Below are 16,541 nucleotides of genomic sequence, written 5' to 3' on the forward strand. Positions count from 1 at the left end.
CCAGCATATAACCACTTAGGATAACTGGATATGCCCATGGCAAACAGCAGCATCAGATATGCTTATTAACACTCTAGATTTTTACTTTATTATCTGTGACTATCTATGACAAGGATCTTCCTTCTTTTCCCAACAGTTTAACCAAGTACTTTAAAAGATGTTTAAAAAAATACTTTCTCCAGATTATTTAGTCCGATACTGGAAGACTTTCTCTAGACATCTCATCTTCCATGTAACCAGAAATGGAAATCATCATATTCATTCTTATTCTCTGAGTATCTCAATAATATTTAGAATATTCCAGGAGTCGTCAAGGTATAAAAAGACTTTTAAAGCATAGTATATTTTTAAGGAAATTGATTTTCAGATATTTTAACTCCATATGGACTCCCTCCTACAATGTATATGCCCAAGAATGTGGTCTGATGGTTCTCCTTTCTCACCTCTCATCATAACCAACCTTACACTATTGTTCAAAAAGAGAGCATTTCACTCTCATTCTGAATCTTACTCATGCTTTGCTCTGTGATACAAAAACCTGGATGACAAAGGATAATTTAAGAATTAATAGCTCCAGAGTAAGAGTTACATGAGAGCAAAACAAAAGGAGTTACTGTGCAAAATGTGAAAGCAGCCAGTGCCACAGTGGATCTCATGAAGACAGAGAGTAGACAGGTGGTTACCAGAGGCCAGAGAGAGTGGTGGGGAGAGGGAAATGAAGACAAGTTGACTAACAGGTACAAACATATGGTTTGGTAGAAGAAATAAGATCTAGTGTTAGATAGATCAGTAGGGTGACTATAGTTTACAATGATCTATTGTGTATTTCAAAATAACTGGAAGAGAATCATTCAAATGGTTCTAGCATAAAGACAAATATTTAAGGTGACAGATATCCCAAGTACACTGATTTTATCTTTACACATTATAAGAATATATCAAGTTATCCCATGTACCCTGAATTTATGTACATCTATTGTGTACAAATTTACAAATCAAAAAGAAATAAAGAAGCAGTGCCTTGGTTCATCCAAGACACAGACTCATAACAATGCTTCATGCCTTCTCTAAGAGTTAGGATTCAAAAATGAGATTATTGTCACAGGAATATATATTAACATTTTCATTTTCAAATCAAAGTAAGCCTTTTTCTAACAAAGTATAGTTATGTGCCACATAATTACATTTTGGTATAAGATGAATGAGCCACATATACAACAGTGGTTCCCAAGATTATAGGGAGCATACATAGAAGCCTGATATATGGCACTTGGTATTGGCACTGCAGATCAAGTAGGGGACATGACTGATATTCAGTAATGGTGCTGGGACATTTGGTTTTCCATATGAAAAGCACATATAAATAAAAATATAAACACTATCTATGTTTGTGTAAGTACACTCTCATGTTCATACAATGATAAAATCACCTAACAATGCATTTCTCAGAACGTATCCCCATCATTAAATGATGCATGACTGTGTAAGTTTGATTTTGCTCATTAGTTTGACAATAAGAACTGACTTTGTACCTCAAAATGGACAGGCAGACATCCTCCACAAACTGATTGAGCTAATTATGTAGCTTCAAGGTTATGATGGAAAATACACTTAAAGCACGTGAACTATACAATATGCCAGAAGTTATATCTTTTATAATACTTACATATATGGTTTTAAAAAATAACAAATGTGAAGTTAAAAATGTGCAGGGATGAGATATGTAATTTTAAAAAGTTATTTTAGGGCCTAAACAAGTTTGAGGATCATTAATGTATACCATTTTCTTTCTCTAACATTTTTGTCGTTTTTAAAATTGCTATTACTGTTTTAGTACTTTACCATTTTAGGAATAGGTTTTAGAATTAATAATTCAACCTATTTCACCTAGTTACAAACTATGAAAAGAATAATCAGAGGTACTACCCAGTTGCTAAATACAGTGAAATTTTAGTTGAAAATTAGTTTTGATTTTAATGAGCCCTTAAAGATTAGTTCAACCTAATTTTAATGACATACACAGTGTGCTCATTTTAGCATTATATGTAGTGGCCAGAAACTGTGCTAAATATCAAAATAAATTGTGGTATGTTTATCAACAGAATACAGCAGTAACAATGGATGAACTAATGGTGCACACAATTTGTGGGTTAACCTTATAACTAATGTCAAGTAAAGAATCCACACAAACAAGTGCATAATGTACAAATCCATTTATATAAAGTTCAAAAACAGGCAAAATGAATCAAAGGTGATGAAAGTCAGAAAAACTGCTATGTTTGGGAGGTAATGGCTGAGAAAAGGCAGGAATGAAGCTCTCAGGTGTTGCCGATATTCTACATCTTCACCTTGAAAGTTGTTACACAGGTGTTCACGACATAAATATCTATCAGACTGTATACACTTTTGTCCACTTTTTGAATGCATCGTATACTTCAGTAAAAGTTTACTAAAAAGTAAAAATAAAAAAGACGTTGTGCTTCTTGTTACCAAAATAAAACCATGGCAGATATTTTGGTAAATATTCTATTTTTCCCATCTTCTACTGTTGCTGATGACAGGGATGGTATTCAGGTGAACACTTTGTTACTTATAATATCATTTAGCTTTAGCCTGTGCAGCCAGTGCAGCTTCTTCACGCCACTTAGCTTTCTTTGCCAAGTTCCAACTTGTTAAGGATTCATGTCGTTCTACAGCCTGTGGGGGAGGGGGGAAGAAATATATATATATATAGTTATATATATAATACATAAAACTATATATATATTTATATAATATAAATATATGTAAATATATAAAAATATACTATATTAATATATAAATATATATATAGTTTTATATATTATATATATAACTGTTACTCTCTGGAAACTGGAAAAATTTGTATTTCAGATAGAAATACACAGGAGAGAATAGAATTAGAAGTTCTAACATATGTTAATAATGGGAAGAGAGAATAGACTGAATGGGTAAAGAGGCCATATTCAAAGTTATGACAGCATAGACTTTTTCAGAAGTGAGGAAAGCTGTAAGTCCTCAAACTGAAAGGCATACAAAGTCCTTAGGGAAATAAATAAAAATTTAATATATATTGATGGATACCTAGTGTGCATCTCACACTTAATATAGCCAAAATAGAGAGTTGACATATTTTGTTCCCCCTGCCTACCAGTCTTTCCCTAGCCATACACATCTCAATAAATGGCAGTATCATCCACCTACTTCCTCGAGTCAAAAAACCCAGGCCTTTTCACTTCTTTATTCCATTTTCTTTTCTGCTTCCACAATGAATTCACCACAAAGTTCCATTCTTTTTACTTCTCCAAATTTATCTGAACTTGCTAACCTTTTCTCCATCTCCATCTGCCACAATTTCTTTAAGGTATATGCATTGTTATTAAAAATGAAAAATGAATTGGGGACGGGAAGTGGGACAGTGGTGGGACCATTTAGAAGATACTACAATCAACCAGGCAATAGATGTATATTGGTATGTCAGGAGAGATACTGAGGAGTGCTCCAATTTGGCTATATTTTGAAAGTGGAGCCAATGGGGTTGCTGATGACTTATCCATGAGCAGCTAGAAAGATAGAGTGGATATCAACTGAGAGGAGGAAGACAGTACAGAAAGCAGTGGCTTAGGGTTGTATGGGGGAAGATCTAGAGTTCAACTGTTGACACACTAAGTTTGAGATGTCCATTAGACATCCAAAGGGAAATGTTAAGTAAGCAACTGACTATACGAATTTGAAGTGCAGAAGGAAGATATTAGCTGAAATATAAATTTGAGAGTCCTTGGAATGTAGAAGGTATTTAAATCCAGAAGACTTGGTAAGATCATCAAGGGAGTGGGTATAGATAGAGAATGGAAAGACTAAAGACTGATCCATGGGGAGATTCCACTATTATGAAGTCCAGGAGAATAGGAGAAACTGGCAGAGTAAACTTGGAAGACGTGGCCAAGAGACAACCTACGTGAGGGTGGTACCACGGAAACCAAGTGAAGAAAATGTTTCATAAAAGATAAACAATTTTCATTCCCAATGCTCTCACTTCAGAGCTTCTGAGGATTTTTATGGAAGGACAATGGCTAGTATGCATTCTCCAACAAAGGGTAAGTGAAAGATGCCACATTGGCCTATTCCAGTGTTTTTCATATATCCATTTATAACCAGCTATTTCCCTATGTGCCAAAAATATTCTTTTTTTGGTTGAAGAATGGGGAGACTGGCTACTGTGTGCCAGAATTCCTGTAGAGGGGTGACTTTGAGGTGTAGGTAGACCAAATTCCTTTATAATCCTGATATTCTCAACCTAGACATATTTCAGCAGCTCCAGTAGATTGAACTCAGATTGAGCAGAATCCAAGGGAGGGAAGACACTGATTCGGCAGAAGAAAATATTTGCTAATCAGCATAATTGTCAACTGCCTCTCCAAAATGTAATGAGATTTATCAGTACCCAAGCATCCAAACGTAGTGTCATATTGAGTCTAAATAAACAGTCTTCAAAGTAGGATAAGAACTACAATGTCCACTGAGGTCAAGAAAGCAATAGCAACACATTTCATCTTTTCTTAAAAAGAAAAACTGCTAACATTTAATAGAATAGTTGAGGAATAGAGAATTCCTATGTCAGAAGTTAGAGATATCTTGAAGAACCTGTGACCATTCTATAATACAGAAGAATATAAAAGCACATCTCACTTTGTTGTGCTTTGCTTTATTGTGCCTTTCTTTCTTTCTTTCTTCTTTTTATTTAAATTGAAGGTTTGTGGCAACCTTGCATGGAACAAGTCTATAGGCTCCATGTTTCCAACAGCAGGTGCTCACTTCATGTCTCTCACATTTTGCTAAGTTTTGCAATATTTCAAACTTTTTCATTTTCATGACATCTGTTATGGTCATGTGTAATCAGTGATTGCTGTTGGTACTACTGTACTTGTTTTAGGGTGCCACAAGTTGTGCCCATATAAAAGAGCAAACTTAATTGATAAACATTGTATGTATTCTCATCACCCACTAGCCAGTCTCCCATTTCTCTCCCTCTGCTTGGGCCTCCCTATTCCTTGAGATGCAACAATATTGAAATTAGGCCAATTAATAGCCCTATAATGGCCTCTACATGTTCAAGTAAAAGAAAGAGTTGTACATCTCTCACTTTAAAAAACTAGAAATGATTAAGCTTAGTGAAAAAAGGCATGTTGAAAACCAAGATAAGTCAAAAGCTTGGCGTCTTGTGCCAAACAGTTGACCACGTTGTGAATGCAAAGGAAAAGTTATTGAAGAAAATTAAAAGTGCTACTCCAGTGAACATCTAAATAAATCAAAACAGCCTTATTACTGATATAAAAACTGTTTTAGTGGTCTGGAAAGAAGATCAAACCAGCCACAGCATTCCTTTAAGCCAAAGCCTAATACAGAGCAAAGCCCTAACTGTCTTCAGTTCTGTGAAGGCTGAGAGAGGTGAGAAAGCAGCAGAAGACAAGTTGGAAGCTAGCAGAGGTTGGTTCATGAGGCTGAAGGAAAGAAGCTCTCTCCATAACATAAAAGTGCAGGGTGAAGCAGCAAGTGCTGATAGAGAAGCTACAGCAAGTCATCTAGAAGATCTATTATAGCTAACATCGTTGATGAAGGCTATGCTAAAAAACAGTTTTTCAATGAAGACAACATAGCCTCATATTGGAAGAAAATGCCATCTAGAACTTTCAGAGATAGAGAGAAGTCAATGCGTGGCTTTAAAGCTTCAAAGACAGGCTGACTTTCTTGTTAGGAGCTATTGGCAGCTGACGACTTTAAGTGGAAGCCAATACTCATTACCATTCTGAAAATCCTAGGACTCTTAAGAATTATAGTAAATCTACTTTGCCTGTGCCATGAATGGAACAATGAAGCCTGGGTGACAGCATATCTGCTTACATAGCTTTCTGAATACTTTAAGCTCACTGTTGAGACTTACTTCTCAGGAACAAAAAAGGTTCCTTTCAAAATATTACTTCTCAGTGACAATGCACCTGGTCACTCAAAAATTCTTATGGATATTTACAAGGAGGTTAATGTTTTCGTGACTGCTAATACAACATCCATTCTTCAGCCATGGAAAAAGGTGTCATTTCAACTTTCAAGTCTTGTTATTTAAGAAATACATTTTGTAAGGCTATAGTTACCATAGATAGTGATTCCTCTGATGGATCTGAGCAAAGTAAATTGAAAACCTTCTGGAAAGGAGTCACCATTCTAGATGCCATTATGAATATTTGTGAATCATAGGAGGAGGTCAGCATTAATAGGAGTTCAGACAAAGCTGATTCCAATCCTCATAGATAACTTTGAGGGGTTCAAGGCTTCAGTGGAGGAAGTATGAGGAAGTAACTGCATATGTGATGGAAATAGCAATAGAACTAGAATTAATAGTGGAGCCTGAAGACAAAATTGAAGTGCTATAATCTCATGATAAAACTGTCACAAGATGAGTTACTTCTTACAAATGAGCAAAGAAAGTGGTTTCTTGAGATGGAAACTACTGCTGGGGAAGGTGTTGTGAGCATTGGTGAAATTAGAGCAAAGGATTTAGAATATCACATAAACTTAGTTAATAAAGTAGTGGCAGGGTTTGAGAGAACTGACTCCAAATCTGAAAGAAGTTCTACTGTGAGGAAAATGCTGTTAAACAGCATTGCATGCTACATGGAAATCTTTCATGAAAGAAAGAGTCAACTGATATGGCAAACTTCATTGTCATCTTATTTTAAGAAATTGCCACAGTCACCCCAACCTTCAGCAACCACCATCCTGATCTGTCAGCAGCCATCAACATCAAAGCAAGACCTTCCACCAGCAAGAAGATTACAACTCATTGTGTACTGTAAACATAACTTTTATATGCATTGGGAAATCAAAAAATTGGCCTGTCTCACTTTACTGTAATATTCACTTTATTGTGGTTGTCTGGAACTGAACCCACAATATCTCTGAGGTATGCCTGTTTTCATTCATTTCAATACTGTTAGAATAGATATTAATAAATAAGAATGGTTTCTTGTTTGGCCAGAAAATGACATGGCATCTTTAAATACTTATATGGATAATCTTGTAAGCTTAAACAAAGTCTCTAAACAATTTATGGGGTTTTGAATCCATTTGGTACAAAATTCAAAACTACTATATCTTCCAATTATTTTGCAAGAATGAAATAGCTGAAGAACATCAGGGAGGGTAAGAAATTACTGGGCACATTTCAACAAAAGCTTTGGCATAGTTGGTGGATAAAATTAAGTATTAGCACCACCATTTAGTAATCACAGCTAAAGAGATATTTCTTTTACTAGATCTATGTACCAACAACATGTGGCATATTTTCAATTACAATATTATAACGAATATAAAATTGCAAAATTATAGACAATAATAAAGCATTTCAATTATATTGTTATTACATGAAAATATTATGTTAATATATAATATGGTATATTATGTGTCATACATATTAATACAATTTTAGGGAAAGTGTTTTTGTGTCATTCACAAACAAAGTGCAATTGATTGGATGCATGCAGTGGCTCATGCCTGTAATCCCAGGACTTTGAGAGGCCAAGGCAGGAGGATCACTTTGAGCTTAGGAGTTTGAGGCCAACCTAGGTAACATGGCAAAAAGTAATTTCTACAAAAAATACAAAAAATTAGCCAGGCATGCTCATTCATACCTGTGGTCCCAGCTACTTAGGAGGCTGAGCCTGCAGAATCCCTTGAGCCTGGCAGGCAGAGGATGCAGGGAGCCAAGATCGTGCCACTGCACTCCAGCCTGGGTGAGAGTGAGACCCTGTCCTCCTCCACATCCCCCCAACCCGCCGACAAAAAAGAAAAAAAGAAAAGAAAAAACAACACAAGCAAAACACAATTTATGTAAATTAAAGAAAAAAGAGGTGGACAGACCAACTGTGTCAAATGCTGATAGGTCAATGAAGATGAGTGTATCATTGGTGACCTTGAAAACAGCAGTTTGGTGGAGGGTTTGAGGCACGAGCCTGATCAAACAGGGAATGAGACAGGAAATCAGAGACAGTGTATATAGACAGGTCTACTGAAAAGGTTTGCCACAGAGAAATGCAGCTATATCAAAAGAAGTTTTGTTTTTGGTTTTGAAGAGGGAAATAGAAACATTTCTATGTTTTGATAAAAAATGATACAGTAGAGAAGAAATAAAACTAATGACGAGCAAAGAAACCTGAGAATTCCTGGAATGAAATCCCTGAAAAGGCAAAATGGAATGGGATCCACAGCACAATTAATAAGAGCTTCTAGATTGGAGCAAGGATCATTTATAATAGGCAGAAAAGCAAAATATACAGGATTATGTGTCATAAGACTGGAAATTGCTCCTTGGGCTGCTACAATTCTCTCAGTGAGGTGGAAGGAAAGGTCATCAATGGGGAGGACTGTGGAAGTGTAAGGTCCGAGGAGACAGAAAGCATGAGATAGTTGGACGGCTAGACTTCTTTTCCTGTGTTTAAGAGGCATGTGCATTTCATTTTCTGCAAACTCTGCCTTTTTGTATCTTTTACCCATTTTTTTTTAAATAAAAGGTTGTTGCTGTTTTATTTAGTGCAGCTCCTTATAATTTAAGAAAATTAGCTCTTAGTTTGTGATCTATTTTGTATTTCTCCCAGTTTGTCATTTGTGTTTTTACTTTATTTATGGCACTTTTTTACCAAGCAGAATTTTAAATACATTTACATGATTAAATTTACCTATCTTTTCTTTTGTATAGCTTCTCAGTTTTGTTCTATATTTAGAAATGTCTGCCCAACTACTCTAAAGAATTCTCTCATATATTCTTTTGGTGATTTTAAGGCTTCGCATTTAATGTGAAAATCTTATATCCAACTGCAATTTATTTTATGTGGAAAGTATAGTTGGAATGTCCCAAAATCATTTCTTGACTAATTTATCTTTCTCCGCTCATATACAGAGTCACTATTTCATATATTAAATCCCTATGTAGTGGGTTATTTATGTGATGTGAATTCAGTTCTATTAAGTTGCCTATTTGTATGTCAGTACTGCAGTTTTAATTATTGTTGTTGTTTTGTTTTAATATATTTTAGAGCTAGTCCTCCCTTAGAACTATTATTTTTAGTATTTCTTGTATATTTTGCTTATTTTTGTATATGAATTTTAGACTCAGTTTGTCTACCAAAACAAATCCTATTGCTATTTTTATTGCAGTCATGTCAACTTTACAGACTTAGAGAAGTTTGCTGTCTTTAAAATGTCAAGTCTTCCTATTCCAAATAAAAATTTCTTAGGTTATACCTTCTCTTGTGACCACTGGTAGTGTTTAAAAGTTGCCTTTATATAGATATTGCATGATTTTTAATTTCATTCTTACGTGCCTTAGCTTTTTTATTTGTTTGTTGCTATTTTAAGTAGGGACCTTATTTCTGATCTTTCACTGGGTTTTGAATAAAGAGGAGAGTGAAAATTTTTAAATCTTTTCATATCTTGCTTAAAACTCTTCATTGGATTCCCCAATGTATTTTTAAAAACCTGAACTATTTGCAGTGACCCATAGGCCGGATACTATCTGGACTCTCCCTGTTTCATACCATCTTCTCTTTGCTCATTATACTCCATCCACACTAGCTCCTTTTTATTTCTTAACACACCAGACCCTTTCTCATCTCTAAGCTTTGCACATGCTGTTCTTTCCTTCCCCTGGTCTTCTCATGGCTAGCTTATTCTCATCCTCCTCAGAGGACTTGCCTGACCACTCCATCAAAAATGGCCTCTCCTAGAGTGTTACTATTTTATCATCCTGTTCCTTTCCTTCATTGCACTAAGAATTCCTCAGATCTTTTTAGTTATGTGTTTACTTGATCACTCTCCATTTTCCCTACTACAAAATACCTGTATTTTAATTCCATGATATTCTAATAATAAAATGCAGAGTGCCTGGCATGTCTCAGGTGCTCAAAAGTGTTTAGTGTATTAATGATAGAAAATCGATGTTTGCTGTCACACTTTTGGAGAAGAGGAAACAGCAATAACTAATGCTATACATAAAACTCAATTTATTCTCAGTTGCTACTTTTTGTGTCAGATTCACACAGAGAAAAACCCTGGCTATTGATTTATAATAGAATTATATTTGAAATATGGAATTTTAATAGGAAATAGAAAAATCTTTCCCTCAATTCAAATCATATGTATTGAAAATAAAATGATGACATCAGTAGATCTCTAATAGGCCAACTTGCTCATAAAATATATATTAAGTGTAATTGGTCTTAATGTCTCATTTGGAAACTTGTGATTACCATTAAAAAACATTAAAGTGCCATTATAAATAAATTATTAGAGAGTGATTCTAAGTACACAAATTGTCTAATTAATGTTTATCTTTTTGATGTAGCTGAGGCAATACACTAATAATCAAAATATTCCTAGAAACTAGAGAATCATCAATTTGGCAGGCAGTCATTTATTTAGGGTTAGGTTAAAAACATAATATTATCAAAGTTATTTATTTACATGCTTGAGTGTTGAGTTCAGTAAACATTAAAAAATTTCTCATTTGGTGAGAACCATTTATAGCATAGATTTTTTTCCAGGCTAATAGGAATGAAAAGACATTTATATAATATCAGTAGGCTTGTAAGTCCTAATCCCTGCGTGAAGTTAGTGGGCTCAGATATACTTGGGCACCTGAGGAGTAAAGGACAGAATCGCAGAAGTGGGCAGAATAGTAAATAGCTAAATATGCCCAGAGAGTGAGGTTTATGGAGCCAAGCAAACTATTATGAATGATATGTATGCACTATTGAAATGCAGTGTTCATAACCAAAAATGTTATAATCCAGGTCTAATGGCTTCAGTTGCAGGTGCCACGATGAGGAGGGGCACTGTTAAAATGAAGTGTGTTGAGAACAGCTCCAAGGTACAAAGAAGTTGTTAGAGTGGTTAAAACTGAAGAAGCAAATACTCTTAAGGATGTGTTAGAAATGTCAAAATACTTGTGGGGCTGCTCTTTGTGGTAAAAAGTGACCAGTAGATGGAAGGATTTTGGGAGGCAGAAAACAAAATTAGAGGGTAATCAGCTCTTAATTTCCCTCTAGAGGTATTAAACAGAAACCATACATTGGGAATGGCAAAGAAAGGGCTGACATACAGGATCCAGACACACTAGATGACCTTGGCAATCACTTCCAACCTTTGCATTTCTAACTAGTTCATATCTCTGTGCAACAGCTAATTGAGTTCCTGATATAATGAATGACCTAGTCTGGATAACCTTCAACGACAAAGTTCTCTGTCTTCTGCAGATTTTAACCAGGGTGTAAACTGTCTTGTTTTTGTTTTTAAGTTGAAACAAGCATTTGTCCCTCCCGGTCATATAGTGTTGATTTGTTGACTCAAATTTCCATGAACGAATTTGTCTCCAGTATTTTATATATATATGACTTCAAGTCTCAAAGACAAAATTGTTCTTATATTAAAAGACAGCAGTAATCCTGAATCGAGAACAATGTCCATGACATTTCTTAAAATTCACCCTTTGGTCTAAGGAGGTACTCACCCTTTTGGTGAGATACTCTTTTAAGGAGGTACTTAAAAAGAGGTACTCACCCTTTTGGAGGTACTCACCCTTTTAACTGACTTGCCCTTTTAAGGAGGTACTCACCCTTTTGGCTGACACTATCACAGCAAAGCAGGCGATAATTGTGAGTCCAATCATTATGTAACAAGCTTTCACTCGAGCTTTGTTTCTTGCAGTGACTATCATTTCTGGCCTAAATGAAGATGTGTATTTTGTTAAATATGTATAAGTAATATGGTTTTCTGACAGGCATGATAGATAATTCGCCTTGTAAACATTCCAAAAAATTCCCTGAATGCAAACTGCATTCGATGACATTTTCATGTGAAAGACATTGAAATGCTCGCTGGTTATTTTTACTAATTTCAAATTAACAAGTATTTATTCAGATCTTAAACTAATGTTAGCCATTATGAAACCACTGTATAGAATATTAGTTTCTAATTCCACAAAATATAACTACTAAAGAGGCCAACTTGCTCTCCATTCTTTTTATTCACTAAGTTGGATCAAGGAAGAGTTAAAGCATATTTAGCCTCTTTGTTAAGTAGGCTTTGTTTGCCATTTGAACGGTTTTTTTTTTTTAAACTCATTTTTATCACTTTGTTTTTTTCACTGGCCTCCCAATCTCTTGTCCCTTCACATGCTACCCCAAAAAGACACTATTATCCAGTTCGTGAGAATGTCTGTTAGAAAAATATTTCCTTCATGACTTTTGCAATAATTTTTTTTAAAAAAGTGATCAAAATCACAATAATTTGCCAAAGAAAAAGATAAAAGAGACCTTCATTTTCATGTTATTATTATTCTGAAATTTGGTATACTTAAATTTTAGATATTCTTATTCATTCATAGTTTTACGCATGTTGTCCAAGATTTTAATAATACTACTTACAAAGTAGTGATACAAAAGCCATCATGCCTGTGGGACTTTTACGTTGAAATAAACTTTAACAATTTTCAATAATATGAAGTGGCAGCTTATGAATAGGCATAAAGAATTTCATTCATAAGAATATATTCATTGGCAGTCTTTTCTATCTATGTGAAGTTTAAATAGAGTGTAGTTGCATTGACAAAAAATCCAGAAAGACAAAGTTGCATTTTCTTTTAAAAATAGAAAACTTTTGAACTTTTCCACTGGTTGAAAGACTATAGAAAGCTCCTATGTAGCCTATTTTCTTTAGATTTTAGGCAGAATGATGTAAGTTTTAAGATGTTAGTTGCAAACAGGTCCAATTAGTGAGTATGGAGAAATTATTAGATTATATTTGCTGCTAACTTTCATTCCAGATGGAACTTAGAAGCTCTGATCTTTTTTACCTAGTCATTTGTCTTTAATCTATTATAACAAATTAGTTTAGCACTGAGAAAAACAAGACAAAGTACAGTTATTATTAAACATAATTAGTGTATGATACAAAAATTATAGGTCACTTGTTCATTATATGTCCATTAAAAGGTAAAAGCTGTTTACATTGTAAGTGTGACAGTTTAACAGGAATCTCTCTCTTAAATAGTAATGCTTAAAAAATTGTAGAAAAATAATAAAATGAAAAATACTCAAATACTTTTTGTTTCCAATGCAAAACTGCAATGCTTTTTATAGGCATCTTGTTCTTAGTGAAGTATTCCTGCTTATAATACATCTTTTGACCATGATCTTGGGGAAATTAAATTGTTTCTGTAAAATGAGTCTGTTCACACATGCAGCTATGTTAAATGCAATACTGGGCATAGGTTTTCTCGACGAACAATATACAATAATGTTGGTTCTTTACACTCTTGATTGCTCGGTTAGGCCACTAGAAATAAAAATTCAAACCAATTGAGGGTGGTGGCTTTTTAATTTTAATTATTTTTTACTTTTGTTTGGCATTTAATGTATTAAATTTTCAGGCATCAATTACAATTTGATAACCAGAGCTTATGATGATAAAGACTTTTGTGAGGCTAAGTTTTGCTTTCAGCTAAGTCTGTAGTTTGGAGTGTATAGATCTCGAGGAAAAGTAACTTAGAAAGTGCCTCTGTAGTTGAATAAATACTGAAAACGGATTCAAATGCAATGTTATTTCAAATTCCATGTCCATTTCCCAATTAGTGACTTGCTCCAATAAAAGAACGAAAATGCTTCAGAATTCATTATTGAGTGTACATTTCCCGCCATGTTCTCCCACCCCGCCCCCATCTATCTGAGATGCTTTGCTAACTGATAAACTGCAATTGTTTATAAACAATAACATTGCAGGCACCATGTGAAAAACAGAAAAATGGGCCCAGTTTCCATTTTCCATTCTAATAGGCATTCATTACATTGTACAAATGCACAGAATCTCTAAAATCCTTCTTTCACGTTATGGCTTTAGTATTTTTTTTAAGGTAAACTTAAAAAGTAGTAGATTGATTTTATTCTTAGTTTCTATCCCTCTCTTTTTTACCCAATCCCTTGTAAAAATGCTGCAAAGGTTTTTGGGCTTGGCAGAAACAGAAACTTTGGAAAGATTTTTTTACAAGTTACATTTACTTATTATTAGCATTTAATTTACAGGTTACATTACTCTAGAGGGGGAGTTATTAGCTTGAGTTTTATCTTCTGTCTTGGTGGGTTTAGCATGCTGAAGAGGCCCATGGTGATGACACTCCCGCGCGTCCCACCCTGAGTAAACCCGGAGCCTAGAGGGCTGCAGAAACGCGTCCGCCAGGCGTCTCCTGCCCCAGAAGAGGAGGCCGCATGGATGCGGCTTTTTTTCCAGAGACCCGGCCCCGCCCAGCCCCCCCGCAAGCCAACATCAGGGAACCCCTTCCTTGGGTGGGGTAGGGGGCGCCTCCGCCAAAGCGTGGATTGCCGTCTGGCGTCCCCGCAGCCATCCGGATGCTCGCGAGGACCGTGGCCTGTTTGGCACAAGAGCCCCATTGCCTCCCCGTTCGGGGCTTGCTGGGGACCGGCAATCTGGGCGATGCTGGTGTCCCCTGAGCCTCTCAGTTTTCACCCACCTTCTGCAATCTCCCTGAAAGCTTAGTTGACTCTTGACACACCGCACTGGAGGCGAGGTGTGTGTAGGTGAACTCCGTGTGTGGTGGGTGTTATTGCTAAGTGTTGGCACTGCGGCTGCTTTCGCTCCTAGGTGGCCGCGGTCGGAAGGTGGGTGACCCCTCACCCTTGCGGCCGGGGACCGACTCTCTTTCGCGCGGCGCTCGCCACACTTACGGGATCCGAGGCGGGATCTCCTCCATCGATTTGAAACGCCCCGTCCACAGCAGGATTTTTTTTGTCGAACTGCGAAGGCCGGCGCTGCGCGGGAACTCGGTGCATCTCCCCTGCAGCGAAAGCAACCCAGATGGGCGAGGGAACTGACTGACCGGCACGGAGGATCAGCGCGCCCTCAAACCGACTCCCGGGCCGGCTCCTTGCTGCCCTCCCGCAACCTCCCCGCTCCCAGGTCCTCCCCGTCCGAGCGCTGGCTCACCGTGACCTTGAGGCCCAGAATTGCTGGGGGCCCCGCCGCTGGAGTAGCAGGGGAGACCCCGGGGCGGAAGAGCCTGTGCAGGCCGCCGCGTGGCCTCGAGAGGCCCCCCCGGGGCCGCAGCGGACTGTTAGCCCGCGGCCGAGGCGCAGTAGGCTCCCGACGGCCCTGAGCATGCTGCCCGCTTGTCCCGCGCCGCACCCGCACCTCCGGACCCAGCCACAGGCGTTCTCCCCGCAGCTCTCCTTGTCCCGCCCTGCAGCGCCCCGGAGAGCCTGGAACGTGCAGCTGGAACCCCTGGCGCTTGCACACTCAGTTCGCTGTCCCGGTCTCCGCCCCCGGCCAGCGACCCGGGATCAGGGCGTCAAGCCCCTAGGGGCTGGTTCCTCAGGAAGTCAGCCTGCCTCCGTTTGAAACAGGCTCACCACCGCCTGAGACAGTGCGTGCAGCTCCTTTTAAATTCTTTGTATTAAGTAAAAATGTGTTTCCGCTAGGCTTTTAGCCTTTGAGTCCATCGTTTGTTCCCCAGGAGAATAAATCTAAATCCTCTCCTCCAGCAAGAGACAACAATCCTCCAAGTGCAGGAAATGAAGACATTTCCCAGTAAGTGTAAGGGCACTCCACGAACTTCTGGATGAGATTTCTTGAAGTTAGCTCCTCACTTCATCCTCTCCCACCCCCATACCTTCTCTCTTTCCTATGGAAAACAACCTCAGTTCCTCCAACTGTCTTTCTCTATCTTTTCTTCTTCTTTTCAGAGACAGCCGCTGGCTCTGTCACTCAGGCTGGAGTGCAGTGGCATGCTGATAGCTCACTGTAACCTCGAACTCCTGGACTGAAGTAGTCCTCCCGCCTTAGCCTCCAGAGTAGCTAGGGCTTTGGTCGTGCGCCACCAAGCTCCACTATTTTTTTTTTTTTTTTAAGAGATAGGATCTCACTATGTTGCCCAGACCGTTCTCCAACTCCTGGCCTCAAGCTATCCGCTGGACTCTGCCTCCCAAAGCACCGGGATTACCGGCATGAGCCGCCATGCCAGCCTCCTACCTCTTCATCTCAACCCACAAACTCTCCACACTCTCTTCAACATGTGCCTTTCTTCTGTCACCTTCCACCATCTCCTCTATGCTAAAAGGTAGAAGAATCTATTATTTTCAGGCATTGAATGGTAACAGGGATTCAGATTCAATGATGGGAGAGAAGCATTGTACAAGCAATTTACTGATCTTGTTCCACAGACAACAGACCTCCTGCCAAGTCAAAGTGCTCATCAGCCCAGCACCAGGCCCAGCTCACCCTCCTCTCCTGTCACTGCCTGTGAGGTTCCCTCCTTATCTAGACACTGCTTTACGCTTGTTAGATTTCTAGATATTTTTCTTCCTAACTAGACTGTCAGGTTCTTGAAGGCAATAACTTTTCTGTAACTGCCAGCTTAGTTTTTTTTTTTTCTTTTTACGTAACAGTGTTAAACAAAAAAGGAGGGG

The 16,541-nt window shown here is 37.7% G+C and overlaps 1 protein-coding gene across 1 annotated transcript; it reads right to left on the minus strand.

Moving 5' to 3' along the window:
- Window positions 1–2,198: 2,198 nt before the first annotated feature.
- On the minus strand, window positions 2,199–16,091 carry FAM162B (family with sequence similarity 162 member B). The gene is made up of 5 exons (XM_025382378.1): window positions 16,076–16,091; window positions 15,064–15,371; window positions 14,805–14,914; window positions 11,681–11,789; window positions 2,199–2,697 (listed from the first exon to the last, which is right to left on the minus strand). The coding sequence occupies exons 1-5, from the start codon at window positions 16,089–16,091 to the stop codon at window positions 2,599–2,601; spliced, it is 642 nt and encodes a 213-aa protein (XP_025238163.1). The 3' UTR covers window positions 2,199–2,598.
- Window positions 16,092–16,541: the final 450 nt, after the last annotated feature.

Source organism: Theropithecus gelada, chromosome 4, assembly GCF_003255815.1.
Source record: "Theropithecus gelada isolate Dixy chromosome 4, Tgel_1.0, whole genome shotgun sequence".
Classification (NCBI taxonomy): Eukaryota; Metazoa; Chordata; class Mammalia; order Primates; family Cercopithecidae; genus Theropithecus; species Theropithecus gelada.

Excerpts from the sequence above, each read along its gene's own strand:
- FAM162B (XM_025382378.1), bottom strand. Across the intron at positions 14,915-15,063 it reads TTCTGGGCCTCAAGGTCACG|GGGAGATGCACCGAGTTCCC; the intron begins GTGAGCCAGCGC and ends CTTTCGCTGCAG. Across the intron at positions 2,698-11,680 it reads TGATAGTGTCAGCCAAAAGG|GCTGTAGAACGACATGAATC; the intron begins GTGAGTACCTCC and ends CCTCCCCCACAG.